Here is a 16890-nt window from a genome sequence, read left to right as displayed (position 1 = left end):
TATAAAATATTGAGAAAGACTACTGATGGAACATATGTCAACCTTGTGCCAGAGTATAGCATTAAATTTAGTCTCCAACTTAAGTGACGAATGAAATCGAAGTGACCTCATCTCACTCACCTCAACACAAACGTAGCAAATCTTACAGCGACATGAAAACATCCAACTCCTAGCTTATCTTCCTCGGTACTAAAACTACAGCTGGAGTCATCTCCACCAGCGTTGCCTTCCGAGTTTGTAAACCCTGTTCGTTGTTGAATATGAGCCAAAACATCATCCAGACGACACATTGAGTGACCAGACGTTGGGCAGTACTCACGGCGACAGTGTGTGTTGTCGTGCTGGTAGGAGCCCGGTGGACAGGAGGCGAGACACTTGCTGCTATCGAAGCTCAGCAGGGGCAGCTGGGAGCCACAGGACCGGCAGTCCCACCTGCTGGAGCACGCGGCACAGGAGGACTGGCAGGCTGCAGAGGAAGGAAGAGACAAGATGCTCGACTGTGAGCTGCTTCAAAACATGGGTTTTCCTATCGGAGCTTCTTTCATGGTTGCAGGACAACCCGTCGTAGCTCAGCCTGCTGGTGGTGGAAGAAACCGGATGTTCAGGTCATCAAAGGTAAATCCCGTAATTTAACATTTCAAACCTGAGGGTGGTTTTAAGTCTCAAATTGTGCCGGATGAGATGGAGAATCCATCCATCCATTGTCTACCGCTTATCCTGTATTCAGAGTTGCAGGGGGCTGGAGCCGATCCCAGCTGATATTGGGGGAACACCCTGGACAGGACGCCAGTCTATCACAGGGCCAACATGTAGAGACAAACAACCATTCACACTCACATTCACACCTACGGGACATTTAGAGTCATCAATGAACCTATTAGGGGTGTAACGGTACACAAAAATCTCGGTTCGGTACGTACCTCGGTTTTGAGGTCACGGTTCGGTTCATTTTCGGTACAGTAAGAAAACAAAATGCAAAATATAAATGTGCTAGTTGTTTATTACTTTTGTGCTTTTAACAGTAGGAACATGCACTGGAGCTAGAATGCTGCTCAAAAATATAAATACAAGTATTTAAAATATTTATTTAAAAAATAAAAATAAATAAAAATAACAGACTGTTTCTTTAAAAAATATATTTTCTCCATCTGATGTGCAAAATTGAACAGTTGCAACACTAAACAGTTTCAAGTTGTTGCTCAGATTCAATAACATGAATAAGGCTCAGACTAAAAATAAATAAAAATAACAGACTGTTTCTTTAAAAACAAATATTTTCTCCATCTGATGGTGCAAAATTGAACAGGGGAGGGAGAGGCGGTTTAAACGCGGTGGGGAGCTATGTTTGCACTAACGTTAAAAGCTCGTCTTTCTCCTCGTTGTAGCGATGTTCACGTGGGGGTGGTGCCGTTTCAAATGCGTCAACAGGTTTGACGTGTTGCCAGAAATATACCCGACCTCACATGAACAATGTCGGCAAACCGCTTTGGTTTTATCAACCTCTCTTTGTCCCTGTTTGTATCTCACCGGGAAGCCGAAGTGTTCCCACACAGGAGACCTTAATGTCGCGGGAGGGTCCTCCAACTCTGGCTTGTTGCCAACGCTAGCGGCATTAAGGTACGTGTCCACAGGGGCGATTTTAAACGCGAGTGGACGCGCCGCTTCCCAGTATTGCACGCTTGGTGGGCTGCCACTAGATGATGATTGACAGGCGCTCTCCTTCAAACAACAGATTTTTGCGAGCGTTCCCGAGGCAGCGAGTCGAGCCCGGTGCGTCTGATTAGCATAAAGTAGCTGCATGTGCGGCTGCAGCATCCTCCACACATGCGGTCCTCTACTTAATATGTCCGTATGGAAACTCGTTCGGTACGCCTCCGTTCCGAACCGAGCACCCCGTACCGAAACGGTTCAATACAAATACATGTACCGTTACACCCCTAGAACCTATCATAGCTTGAAGCTTTGGCGCTCTTACTGAGCTGGGTTATCTGATGCAGTAGAGTGAAAACGTGTTGAAACTAGATAAAGACGAAAAGAGGAACAAATTTCCCTACTGGAACAATAAAGATGGTTTAATCGTACTTCTTTGGAACTATGCCACAGTTAGTGAAGACAGGTTATGTTTAATGGAAGCAAAATACAGATGCAGCGAAATGTAAAGCATCTTTACTGCTTGGAATAAAACTAGAGCTCTAAATTTTGCACGTTTAACTGTTTTGCTATTTTGCAAATTGGATTACATCTGGTTTTTCTGCACCCGGTGGCCCAAAGTGCTCTCAGCAACAAAACATAAGAGTTAACCATATTTCTATTGATTTAAACCTGAAAGCTGTAACATTTATGAAAAAGGCTGAAGATAAATGTGGACTGCAGTGAACATTTAAATAAAACAGTAAAGAAAGTTGTACAGATTAAAAAGAAAAAGTAATAAACCAGATGAGATGAACTATATTACACAGAGACATGAGGAATATTGTAACATCCAAATATTCTGATTAAACACACCCTCCTGGAAACTCTTTAAGATCTTTCACTTTGGCAGTTAGTCACTCTATGTTGCAATGTAATCTACCTACAGACATCTCCATAAATATTATAATGAAACCCATGCATATAGAACGGGGGAGAGGATCAAATGTTCTTTAATGAGAAATCTCAGATTAAAGAAGAAATAAGCAAATAAATCTCCTTAAAACCACCCGAACGTCGGCTCACACAGAGACAGCAGCAGGAGAGGAGAGGAAGAGGAGAGGCGACGACAGAGGAAAGAAAGATCGCGATCGGGACGGATATGATGGCGACGATGGAGAGAAGGACAAGAACAGATTAGAAAAAGAGAGATTGTGGGACCGATAGACTTGAGGCGAAAGGATAGAGACGTGTCAAGGGAGATGAAAAGAAGTCTGGGGTAAAAGGAGAAGGGAAGGAGACAACGAGTGAGACGATCTTATCAACAATTCAAGTTCAGGCTCGCAGCTTTTGTTTCTGTCACCCGCACGCACAGAGTAAGAGAAGGGATGAAATGAAGCTGCGTGGGACTGACAGAGCAACTGGAGGCCATATTGGTAGGAAATGGAATGTCCAAAGTGTTGATTAAAGTTGTTATAATAATAATTATAATAACAATAATAATTAAAAAATAATAATACTGAAATCTACAAAAAAGTTGCGTTATAGGACTAATGATGACATCTTGGACAGACATGGATATAAACTGCAGTCGCGAGGTGTCAATTCTAGTTAGGTCATTTTTGATCTGATCCGTGATGTGTTTGGTGATTTCTGTGTTATGTTGTGCTGATGCCATCTTGGCCTGTTCAAAGACATGTTCTAATCTCAGTGAGGCACTTTTGTGGTTGAATAAATCCATTATAAGAAAGATACACGATCCAGGAGCTAAGTGTGTCTCTATCTCTCAGAAGCACAACAGTGGAAACGCTGTTAAACGATGCAGCCGTTAGCATTAACAGCTAGGTTTCAAAGTTAATACCTTTATCTGTGCCTGATAGCTTTACGGCGATGGGGCGTTTGGTGTTTCCAGCATGCTGAATAGCTGTGGGCAGTAAACGCCTGGCTCACACAGGAGAACGGGTCAATGGAACGGTAGGAATTCAATGCAGTCGAATGATAAGAGGATTACAGCTGTCACGGGTCAATGCTCGGTCAAGGTGCCGCGGCTGGTTTTTGAGTCGGGTAGACGTGACCTCAACAAGCTTAAACCCACATACATGAATTAAGGATGAGGAGGAGAGCATACTCGTGAACACAAAACAGATAGAGGCACTCACACACCTACATGCAGTCATTGATGCAGTCTGAAATTTTAATGCAAACTGCTGCACTTTGACATAAATTTCCTCTTGAAGTGGTAACTTTGGTATTTTTCAACCTGGACCATATTTGTGTGTTAGGTACCGTACTTAAGAACGGTACGCTTCCTCTTCTCCGGCACGCTTGGAAGAGGTGCACATAGACAGGTACGCAGTGTTGGTATGACATAGGCTTTAATCGATAGGCCCTCTCATTATCTCTCAGTGTTCTACTCGGATCTCCCCCCGCTATCAAGACGATTTTTGACTGAAAACACTGTTGATGACTGTGAAGGACACAGGGGGGTTCTGGGTCAGGCTTGGGGCTTCAGACTCGTGGTATGAGCGGTACTGGAGCAGAACCGGACCGGTACTTTTAGAATAAAAATGCCGCTGTGTGTCTCCATCGCTGCTCACGCCACCCGCTCGCGCCGCCCGCTCGCGCTCACATGCTCTGATGCAGGCCGAGTGTTTACCGGAAAATATGTGCAGACGCGAAGTTTCAGTCATGTTCTCTGTGTAGTTCTCTATTGTGATGACTTGGTGCATTCAACATCAAGCCATACGTGTGTCGTATTATGACGTGATGACGTATGTGCAAGAGGGAATCTGGCCTAGGCCGTTTGGGCTGGGGCGGTGTGAGTAACCGGCGGGGACCCCCTGTGGGGGGCAATCGTGCCGAGGCACGGTACGGATGGAATGGCCCTGGTGTGAGTGTGTTATAGCAGCCACTAAAAAAGCTGCTATAATCGCTCCACACCATCAACGTACGGCCACTAAAAGGCACTGGCGGGCTCTAAATGTCATTATAAGTGTCTGATAACATTATGCAGAGGATCCTACAGAGATTTTAAACATTTTCTTAAGCTTTCACTGTCTGTTTGGTTCAAAGAAGAAGGTTTGAAAAAGGTTTAAGCAACGTGCAGCTTCAAAAGGTTCATTTTGCTCCTTCAAAAACATTTTATTGATACCAAAGACAGACATACCTGCACATATTCGTCCTTCAGCGTAGAAGCCAGCTGGACAGACAGACAGACAGCGGCCAAGATGGAGGAAGGCCTTTGGGTCCCTGCAGCTTTCACAGCGGTCTGCTGTCCCGGAACATGACAGGCAGTCTGCATGGCACGGCACTGAAATCACACATTTCATTTAGTCATTTGTAGAATTAAATCCAATATTTTTGCATCGACAGTAAATATATAGATATTGGATTGAGGATAAAAAAGACAAGCACACAAACACACACACACACACACACAGACATATGCATGTACACACATTCAATTTCATGCTAATTTCATTCTATACATCTGGACAGACAGTGTCAATGACACAATTTGACATTTAAATGTATGCAAATTCCATCTTTCAGATTTGCCTCAGTACTGAAACTCAGTTAGCGGAGGCAGACAGATTTTACTTTGCAAAACCACACACACACACACACACACACACACACACACACACACACTTATTTTTGAACAAGTCCATCCAGATCATGTGGTTCTACAGTCAGACTGTGCTAGCAGGAGGATTTTAAGTCCATCAGCAGCCTTCTGCTGCCTGCCAACAGCTGCACCAGTGCATTTAGCAATGAGGTATTAAAGTGCTTTCCCTGCCCACACTGGTTCCCAGTTGGTCCAACATTTTACCAACAGCTTATGAGCACAAGCTTGCTTCTTTAATGTGTCGACCAACGGCGCTTAAAAGTCATTATTCAGTGAGAAACCTAGTGTGTAAACAGTTTTTTCATTACCTTTGATTCATGCCTCAATAAAGCAATTTAATGCTGCCTCTGGTCGCCAGCTGGTTGACTGTAACCATTATTTCACTTATGGTTATTTCAACCATAATTTATCCATAAGTCCACTTACAACAGACGTGTGGGATGCCGTCTTTGCTTCATTTTTTTCTGGTTCAGGCAAAGGAAGACGACGACGTTTCTCCCTTCTAATCCGGCCCACGCCGCTGTGATTGTCACTAAGCACAAATAAATCACACCCTGGGGTTTTGAAAAGTCTCCTGACAATGTAACGAGAGAAAAAATGTACTTGCTAATGAAAGCGTACTGTTACAGCAAGGCTACCGCTTAAACACACTTAACACACAATAGCTATACTGTTGACATACATCAGTGGGGAAGTAATCTATTTTTTATTTTCTGCCGTCAGTTTAAACACATTTAAGAACTTTCTCTATGCCTTCTCACTTTTCTTTCTCTCTTTACTTTTTTCCTGCCTCTTCATCATTTTTATTAGCCACTTCTCTCCCTCTGTTTCCTCATGAACCACATGCTCTCTATATACAGTAATAAAGCTAGAAATGAGAGAGGAAAACAAGGAAATAGAAGGTGCCATTTACCCTCTCTCTCTTTAAATCCTGTACATTCTGTACATGTGATGTTGTGAATAAGTGAGCATTATAGAGGGGTTAAAGGTGCGTTTCCATACAAAAGGTACTGGGGAGATTGTGACTCATGTCTACATATATATAACGGTCTGAGTGGGTCATGCGTGATGTGCATGCATACAAAGGGATTATCATGGTTGCCTGACTGAATAATTTAAATGTGTTTGCGTTCATATTATACTGCACTTGCACCTGTCATCACCTTGCAGCTTGTTTGCATTAATGTGCGTGTGTGTGTGTGTGTGTGTGTGTGTGTGTGTGCAGTAATGCACCATAATGCATAAACGCATGCCTTAACAAAGCGATTTAAACATGATTTACCCAGTTCTTTTTATATTAATGCACTGATGCAGTTAACGTATTTTCACTCGTTTTACCCAGCATTACTTTGTCGGCTGGGCTGTGAACTGGAATTTCCGACTGTTGACTTAAATAGAAAAAAAGGGGGGGGGAGGGGGGGGGGTATTCTTTCCTTCCATTCCTCTCTTTTCCAACTCGAACCGTAAATCTCCCTTTAAGACTATTAATTATTGCTATCTGTGGGCCTAGAGGTCAGCAGTCTCTCCTCTCATTGGGGAATTCACACCCGCGGGCCCGAACTAGGACTTGTGCTGCACACATGGTTCATCTCTTCATCTCTGCCAGAGTTTGACCCAGATCAGTCTTTTCACTTACAGGTATTATCATTGTGTACACGCGCACGCCTTCACAGACACACACACACACACACATATACTGTATACCAAGTACCAGTACCACCACCAAGTAATACATCAGTAGATCACGGCATTTGTCTAATCAAATATTTAAAAGTGTTGAATAAATGTCCTTAAACTGAGAAAAGAGGTGTCCTAAATTGAGATTATGGTGAAGGAGAGATGTTAAGAGGAACTCTTGATGACAGTGTGTGTTCCAACAAGAATGCAGTTATTCCTTCCCAGAGATGCCACAATCTAACGTCTCGTGGCAACAGGGAAAATGCAGCTTTGTGACAGTGATATTGTGTCTCACTCAACAGTTCAGGCAACAACAATAAATCACGACTTGACTCTCGCGGTGCCTTAGATAATGTGAAAACACATTTATTTACCCAATACTACAATAATGTGTGAATACGATCAATACAAATTGGACCGAGCTCTATTATAACTATTATTATTATTGCTATTATTATTGTTATTATTATTATTATTATTGCTATTATTATTGTTATTATTATTATTATTATTATTATGTGATTGGAATAGCTGACTTCATGCAGACATATTCATATTTCCCACTCTTTTCATTTGTATATAACTTGATTTTGGAGCCAGTGATTTCAGTCTGCTCCTCTAGGCGATTGTTCTAATTGTGAGATTGAGGCTGTTGATTAGTCGTGGAATCACATTACTTTCTTGGCTGCACTTCAAGAAAGTCGTGCTACTTTCTGCATGCCAAATGTTTTCCCTTTCTTCAAACCAAAACTATCCAATAAATAACACGGTGGTGGAATGAAAATACATTTACTCAAACAATGTACTTCAAAACAACAAGACTTGACTGAAGCTCACAAGCTAGCAGTATTATAAGGGTACTGTAGTATTATTAGGAGTAAGACGTTATAAGCTAGCCAGTGGGGAAAAGACAGAGAGACTCACATGCACTAAAACGCACTAAAAGGACATAGCCAGACCAGCTATGTCCACAATGGAAGGAGAAGCTCTCATAACACACACAGAGGGAAAGTGACCTCATTATCTGCTCAAGGAGTCATGACTATTCAATATCTTTACATAGCTCATGGTTTGCTGCTAATGCTCTGTATTTAAAAACTCAGTTGAAAACTTTTCCCACTACTGAAGCATCATTATCATTTCTTCCCATGACTCAGCAACGTCACTGTCTCCTACCAGTAGCTTCATAAATACCTCTCAAGTCCTCCCTTCTCTGAGGTTGAAAGTTCCCCTTTCAGGGAGATTTCCAGGAGGGAATGGTTAATGAATACGAGCCCACAGATCCTAAAATGTGTGGATCTGTAACCAACACACACACACACACACACACACACACACACACACACACACACGCGCACACGCACACACACACACACACACACACACACACTGTTTTTAGTCTACACACAATACAGTCTTTAATCCTGTCACCATTATTTCATCAATTTGAATCAACAAAGTTTGGAGGATTGAAACGGGTTTAATCCTTTTTGAGACTTTATTGTTTCAAATTAAGAGTCTGATGATAAAACATTTGGCAGTGGACTACATGGGTGAATTACTGAATGGTGCAGTGCCTTTTTAGCAGGAATCAGGCTGTGAAATTACCTTTAAATCGCCAGCCAGACTGTTGGTAAATGTTGGCAGTGCTTGGTAAATTGTTAGCTGTTTTTCTCCGAGCTCCCGTGGCTGCTAGCCAGTTGCAGTTGGAGGTCAAGCTTGTGCTAACAGTCAAAACGGCAGGTGATGTTTTTCTCATGACACCGGGTGACAAAATTACGTAATATCTGGCAAACAAATCTGCAGTTTCATAGGGTGAAAAGTTTGTCATGATCAGGTGGAGCCGCGCAGTTAGCTGCGCTTGAATCCTCACCTCCGGATGAGTTGTTTTCACACAACTTTGTTAATCACAGCTGTAATTTTCAATTTTGTGCTTCGGGGATTCTGATTCGCTATGCTCAGAGGAAATTAAAGTACAGTGTGCGAGAACGTCAAGGCAGCCTTTTGAAAAAAAAACAACAACAGCTTGTAGCAAAGCATGTGATTGCTGAACTTAAGTGGTGGATGTGACTTCGTCCTCATGAGGGGAAAAAAACAATTCACTCCTCAGCTGTCAAAGCACACAAGAAATTATCTCGGTGCTATTCAGATGGAGTTTTGTTTTCAGATTTACTCATTTGGTTCCACTGTTTATCATTCTGGGAATAATCATGATTTATTGAATTTTTGCAGAAAGAGCTCAGGGAAGATGAGAGCAGATCCCAGAATATACACCAGAGATCGGTACATTATTGCAAGCTGAAGCATCGGCCACAGCTGGATGGAGACACAAACATTCGTCTCACATTTGTATTACCATCTTAAAAGTAAGATAAGTATGTCTCTTGGCCACTTATATCACTCCACATCCTCTTCCCACACTCATGCACTTATATGTGAACAGTATGTTCTGGCTTACTGGCAGTCTTTGTCTGCTCATGGTCTCTTCACCCCCCCATAGTCTTCTCTCCTACAAGTCTTCTCCGTTATCTTCCTCCTTCTCTTCTTATTAATCAGATCCCTCACTCAGTTTTATAAGCGGCAAGCACGTAAATGCATTCGCAAAAGAAATGGAGCACTCACAATGCAATCGTGTGTCTGACAAGAGGCTGTGTGTTCAACAGCATCACTGCTGTCATCACCAACTCAGGGGAAACCGGAGATTCTGATATTTAATTGTGATGTTTTTGACTTCCAACTCGTTTCTTTGACCAAAAACCTGTCGATGAGGTGGTAACATTTACACCTATAGATGGCTTTATGTAAATAACTGTGCCCTCCTCTTAGATTCACCTTGTGGCCCTTTAGAAGGGGACACAACTATGAACTACCTTCATATTTGTTCATCTGTAGCTACTCATTTAATAATAATATGATTATTAAAAACATTCTTGTTTTTTGTTTTGTTAAAGCTGTTTTTATATTCTATAGTTGTGGAGCCATCGACTGTCCGTCCTCCTCGAGTCTTCTACAGAGGAAAGCAGCAAAGCAGCTGAAATTCATTCTTAATTAGTATTTGATTTAATTAATTTCATTCAAACTAGAATGGCTTTAATTCACATGTGTTATTAAATCCTACTGGTCGCTTGCTGATCTTAATTATTTACGTTTTTTAATTCCTACTCCTTAATGGTTTTTCACACATGTATTATTTATGCGTCTGTATTAATTGTGTTTAATAATGTTCAGGCTTGTGGCTGTGACTTCCGTGGCAGCTCATGTATTGTGCAGCACATTAAGCCACCTCTTGGAATTAAAGTTTTGCTTGCTCATTACTTTTAAGATTTAAGACTTTACATTAAACCTATTGTTAGAGATTAATACCAACTCTAGCTGTTAAATAAGTGCAGCGTTGCAATATTTCCCTCTAAGTGGGAGAGAGTAAAAGTTTAAAGTAAGTTTTAACTTGACTTTTGCTAATTAGGAGATGAACTAAATTGGAATGTAACTTGGAGTAATGTTTTAAGGCCTCAAAAAACCCAAATCCTCAGTATCTCAGGATCTTATTGTTCATTCTGCCCTCAGGGAACCGCCGGCTCTTTTATGCATGTTGAGTGTCCTGGTGTTTTGGTATTTTGGGGGAACGTCGTTCGAAATCTGGAAATACTAAATGCCAAAAGCCAAACTATGGATGGATCCCTTTGTTCATCTGATAAATGATGACACGGACCGTGTCTGCTCCTATATCTTACAAAGTCATTTTGTTGGCTCAACCTGCAGAGAAGGAAGTTTATTTTGAAAAGACACTATGCATGTAACAAGCGTACCGACATATGACTGATATATACTGTACGACAGAGATCCAGAGCATTGACCAAGCTGTGTTGAATGTGTTGAAGCGTCAACAAATCATACATTTTGTTTCACCACTTCATCCGTTCCCACAATCCCTGTCCTTTTCTCACTGCTATTTAAAGACATAACCACATCGGCGAGCGCTTGAGTAACACTTAAGCTGACCACACTTGGCTGTTTTGTAGTTTTTGATCTCTCTTCTGACATTAACTCTGGCTGCATCTTCCTAAATGTTGCTTTGGAGCTGAAACACTGCCATAAAACCACCATCAGTACAAAATACCTGCATATGGACCTAAATTCATTAGTGACCAAGCCGTTAAATGAGATGGAAAAGAAATTAATGCAGCAGCACAGCCACTGCTGGATGTCATTAATAACCAATGTAGTGTTTTGTTAATCTTTTGAATTAAACATCACTTTCAGAAGGCTTTGGGTTTCCTACCAAACACACAAAAGGCCATCAGAGGCAAAAACAACAGGCTTCTTCAGGATATTACATTTTACTGGTTTCCCCTGTTGTTTACCTGAACTAATTAGACTGTGTATTTGCCTGAGAATAAACAGTGTTCCTACTTTTTAGACATTTTAATGTGCTGCTGCTGAGAATTCCTTTAAACAGTAAAACTTGAGAAAGCGGGTAGACCGTCGAGGGACGCAGAAGTCAATGTGAACAACTGCATCCAATCCGACCTAATAAAACTATTGTCGTCCATTTGTGTTGCGCAACAACAAATGTTCCAAACTGTAATAAAACAACAATGTTCCACGGTTTAATCGCCTGTTGGGGTATTTAACTATATGAGAAATTAACATGTTTTTCTTGTTCTAATTGCTGACATTCCTTGTAGCAATTGTCAGTCAATAAGATGGTATGATCGGCCTTTTTAAAGTAAGGAGATGAAACTGGTTTACCATAAAAAAACAGCTTACAATGATAATTTAAGGTATTTTAGAGCGTTTTCATTTCATCGTTTGTGTTGTTTCGGGATGAAGATGATTTAAAAAGAGGTATTTGGAGGTGCAAATACCTGGGACTGAGGTCACCCTTGCAGGTAGTGGCAGCCATCTATTGCTAAATATGTGCTTATATTCTGCCATGGAAAATTGGCCGACAAATCGAGTTATTTTTTATTTCATGTTATTTCAAGGCCCCTGGGGAGGCGAGGAGCAGCACTGTGTTCAGAAAGTTTTTTAACTATTGTAGCATTCTGCTTTTCAAAACTGCACAGGAAAGATCTCAACTTCAAATGATGCCTGTTGTTTTTGGAATACAAAGAAAATGTGCCACAAAACGGACCCAGGAATTCCAAGTACATCATCATACTGCCCACCTCCCCCCAGGACAACATGCATAGTCACGTGGATGTGTTTCATTTCTGTGTCCACCATAAAAAAGGATCCTCGTTAACTTTCCATTGCGTTGTTTTCACACGCGAGACATGAATAATTGGAGCATTCATGTCCCTGTACATGGATCACTAGATTAAATTTCATCATTATTTCTGGACCTGCTATGAGAGTAGGTTGTAGGTGGACAACAGCCTGTTCCATTTGAGACAAGACTACCCTGTAAAAATTCACACACACTTTGCAAGTAAGTACCTCCTGTACACAGTGTACTATGTGAGTGTCAGACAGCACGGAGCACTGGCCAAGCTGACGCCTTAGTGGCTGCAGCACCTTCTGTCAGTCAGTATGAAGGAGAGAGACAGTTTTCCTCATGTGCTCAGTCTTATTGTAATTCATTTGCACTAGGTAGTCTTTGTATGGTAAATACATCGGTGGGGTTGTGAGGGTTAATGTATCCAGTGATTTCCATCAGAACAGTGATGTTTTTGTGTCAAATCCAGAGCCAAAGTCAGAGGACTTCATTCTTCCCCGTTTTGTACCAACAACAAACAATCATACAGGGAGAAATCAATTCAAAGAGAGAGCAGAGACTTGAACACCCAATGGTTGCAAACACACTGAAATGCGTCTGAGCACGGTGTTGGCAGCAAGAAGAAACATTCACACGGTGACGTTCACATACTTTCTTTGTTAGTTGGGGGTATTTTTATGGTTGTAACAACGTTGACTGTGGAGGAGATTTTCAGCCTTTCATTTGTGGTACATGAGAATCGCTAATTTGCTTCAACAATTCCATCCTCTTAGTCCTTATCATCTTAAAGCTGTTCATCCAGGTGATTTTTATGAACACAAACCCCAGCATCCTTCGCTGCATCTTACCTTGGTGACAGTCGGGGCAGCACTGGCCCTCCTGGGTGACGACCAGGGTGCCTGGCGGGCAGGAGGGGCAGGAGCGCTGATAACAAATCACCTGGGCATGACGGCATTCACACTGCCGGCAAACACCATCAGTCCATCGAGCCAGGTCCTGAAACAAGACAGAGGAGAGGAAATAGGAGGTGGAGGTTGAGGCTCGTATATGTGAAAGGTGCGACTGTGGCGAATATATTCAGAGGTTACGGACTGAATGTATAAAACACCAAACAACAGAAGATTATATCCATGAAGAAGCTGAATCACAACAGAAAAAAGGAAGCCATGCTGACCAGAGGCAAAGCTAACAATCTGCATGTCAGTTATAAAAAACAAACAAACCTGAAATTCACAACTTTTATATACATTTTCAAAGCAGAATTTGACCAACAGAGGACCCCGAGGACAGACAGGCAGTCAGATTTCGGTTAAGATGGTTATATAAATCATGAAGACTTTTAATCCAAACAATCCGGAGGACAAGGATGAACGTTTTTAGATCACAGAATTCAAAACATTTATGACCGAAAACTAAAAGCGCCAGGAGATTCTTTTTTAAATCGCCCATTCATTCACAAACCACTTACATCCAAGGATTTTATCTGAGGAGAACACACAACCTGCAGCCTTCGATGTCTGTATCTCATCTGGGAGTCCACCTGTACAGCTTAACTGCTCCCTCACTTTCATGACATGTTCTTAGACCATTACATGAATCAGCTAATCTGAACATTAGCAAACTGTTAAAGAAGGTATCACAATGACCAGAATATTAAAAATAATAAAATAATTATTTACTGTAAATAATAGTATGTTTTAACAGCTCTGCAAACTTCATGAATCGACTTGAATGATTTTAAACCTAAAACTAGAGATTTCCCATTCGGGTCATTCGGGTCTTGAAATAGACGTACGATTCTGTATAATTCACTTTTCAGCAGTTTTATGAGCTTCTACTGTAAATCCACAAGGACCATATATTATCATTCTTGCTCATTTACTTTCCTCCTATGATTTTCTTGTCACTTGGGAAGGTAATCTATTCACGAGCAGGCTAATTTAACCTTTCAGGCTGGCCTCTAAAACAAACTGGAGAGGAGAACTGAATGTATTGATGTGTGTAGGTGCAGCATCTTTGTTTACTGGTAAGATGAATTCCTCAGGGAGGAAAAGCTCTCGCTCCAAGCCTCCGCCTTGGCTGACCATCCTGCAGCATTTAATGAGCATTCCTTAAAGGAGTCATCACCTGGAAATCGCAATTTCTCTTGTTAAAACATGCATATCTGTGTTTGACCTCAGTTGAAACTTGCCTGAAAGGCTGGAGTTTGAAAGTGGCGCCGTTTTTTCGCTTCTGCTCTTTTTCCGAACAGGAATAGCACACAAGGGTGTGCATTCCTAAAGCACGAGATTTTGATTCTGCGCCTTCGGTGACGTCACCGTGGCGGCTACTTGCATAAGCCCACCCCTCTTTCACCACCCAACCCCGCCCCGTCCGCTACCTGAAATCGCCGAAGCGCCGCCATTGTTTTGGAGTCTGCATGCAGGCAAGCCCCCCCGGCTCTGTCCTTCCTGCGGCGAATCAACGCGCGCCTCATTACATATTATACAATGCACATCCGGACCAGTCAAAACCTCGCGCGTAATCTCGCGTGATAAAATCGCGGTACGAAAAAGGGTCAGAACAAGCTCAATGTTTGATTAAAATTTTTTTTTTTTTTTCTAATAAGTTTTACGAATTGATCCAAAGCGATCCAAGGGGGGCTGGATACGTATAAAACCAGGTGATGACTCCTTTAAACGCAGAGTATGCCATTGCATTCTGGGTATCCAGGACTATATTATGAATAATAAAGCTGATGTCAAAATAGTTCTGAAAAATTGTTATGGATTTCTTTTTACAGGCTAAACAGCCCAAAGTAATTTGATATCTCTGTCCTAAAACGCACATTTCATGTGCGTCACTCCAACGTTCACTCTCAGTGTTTTTGTGTTTATGTATTTATAACCAGCTAAATATTAATGTATTTGGTTTTCTGTGCAGCAGCCTCCTCTGCAGTGGCACTTCATGACACTTTCTATTCACTTCTGAGTTTACAGGAGTCATGGGGTGTTTTTGTCTCGCCCACACAATGTGGATTTCTTGCCTGATTTTGAAATGCTCAAAAATGTTTGTTTTTGTGCAAACACACTCAAAGTAAAATAAGAGAGTACCTTGTAGGATTTCCCGTCGTACAAGCAGGAAGGTTTCACAGAGGAACACTCCGGGCAGCACCTTCCCGGTAGGTGAATCAGCTCTGATCCCTAAAAGGAAATAAAGAAATATATATATTTAAATTTGAACCGACAGGAATAACATACAAGAGACCACATAATGGAAGTACACCATGCACTACTCTAAAAGTTGTAGTTTTTATGGATTTGAAGGATTTTTATTTGCATATTAAAAGGAGCAGAAATATAACATCCATAACGATGTGTCATTAGTGATCAATCCTGTGAAACTAAGAATGCTGTGTTTTTGTCAGCATGTTACCATGTCATACTGGTTTTCTGCTTCTGTTAATTACACTTGACTTTGGTTTTCTTCTTCTTTCTTCAGTTTTCTACAGTTATTCCAGTTTTCTTCCTCAGTTTCACTTCCGGTCATTTGGTTGAAAATCTGAGCAAACAATGTGCATTCATTGTTCATTTCAAATGATTCAGTGAGACATAGTCGTGCAATCCTTTGGAAGAATAAGCAACAACAAAACGATAAGCCCAACCGTGCTCGGGCCCTCAAGATAAACAAGTGTTTATAGTTTTTAAAATAACAAAACACAACAGGATGCCAGACAGAGGGAGTCAAAGTCAGTACAGACTAAAAAGATCATTATTGATCATCCTGATTCAGCTACATGTGTTTGCATAGCATCACAAGCAATCTCAACCTTGTATCTCCGTGACGACTGTGAAAATCTGCTCTGATTCGATTCCCGAGGCATCATTTGAAGTTGAGATATTTCCCCGTCCAGTTTTGAAAGAGCAGAATGGTTCAAAAGCAGTGCAGTGGTGCTCGTCCCTTCCCCGAGGCCTTCAGGTTACATTAAATGAAAAATGACTTTCACATTCCAAAATGTCCACAATGTAGTAATTGATTTTGGTGGATTTCAAAAGCTTTTTTATACAACCTGCTCAGGTCACAGACCTTATAATCCTTAAATAAAATGTAAACATAAACTTAACTGGGGTTTTAAACTCTGCACAATACAATGGCAATATGTCACCTAATGCAATTAAGATCATCTTATAGGATTGTTCCAGTTCACTTTCAGCAGAGGTAGGACCATAAGGAAGAAACCCCCACTCTACTATAAAAACCCTTAACCTCCTACCACACACACACACACACACACACACACACACACACACACACACACACACACACACACACACACACACACACACAGTGATCTCCTGAGCGGAGTGACCTTGCTCAATTCAGAGCTGGACAACAGCCAATAAGTCTACTTATTGCTAATGACACTCACCAGCTTCAATTATGACTATACAGCGTGATTAATGGGGCTTATTTAGTCGTGGCAGGGGACATTAATGTCATATTATTAAATCTGCTTGATGTAAGAAAAAATTGGAAGATGTGTTGATGCCGTGCCGAAACCCATAGCGGGTCATTTTAGAGTTTGAAGGTAACTATGGGAACACTGGGTAATAATCTTAAAAACCAAGTGCCAAGTTTGGGCCACGTTTCTAGTGCTGCAAATGTAGTACAAGTTTACTTAACCCCCATTATGTTTATCTGCTACCCATCAGCTTCCCCACAGATCATTACGCTCTCAACTTGCCTTTCAATTGACTTC

General features: G+C 41.5%; 1 protein-coding gene across 2 annotated transcripts in view; it reads right to left on the bottom strand.

The window, feature by feature from the left end:
* Window positions 1–16890, bottom strand: part of fras1 (Fraser extracellular matrix complex subunit 1) — a 198297-nt gene that overhangs the window by 112580 nt on the left and 68827 nt on the right. For both annotated transcript variants that reach the window (XM_084025869.1, XM_084025870.1), the window contains exons 10-13: window positions 15245–15334; window positions 13001–13148; window positions 4796–4939; window positions 320–466 (exon numbers count right to left, since the gene is read on the bottom strand). In XM_084025869.1, coding sequence (XP_083881995.1) covers window positions 320–466; window positions 4796–4939; window positions 13001–13148; window positions 15245–15334 — 529 coding nt within the window. The remainder of the gene's footprint in view (window positions 1–319; window positions 467–4795; window positions 4940–13000; window positions 13149–15244; window positions 15335–16890) is intronic.

The sequence above is a fragment of the Eutrigla gurnardus genome, assembly GCF_963514095.1.
Source record: "Eutrigla gurnardus genome assembly, chromosome: 13".
NCBI classification, from domain to species: Eukaryota; Metazoa; Chordata; class Actinopteri; order Perciformes; family Triglidae; genus Eutrigla; species Eutrigla gurnardus.
The sequence above is the reverse complement of the archived record's forward strand: the minus strand, read 5'-3'. Positions and strand labels throughout refer to the sequence as shown.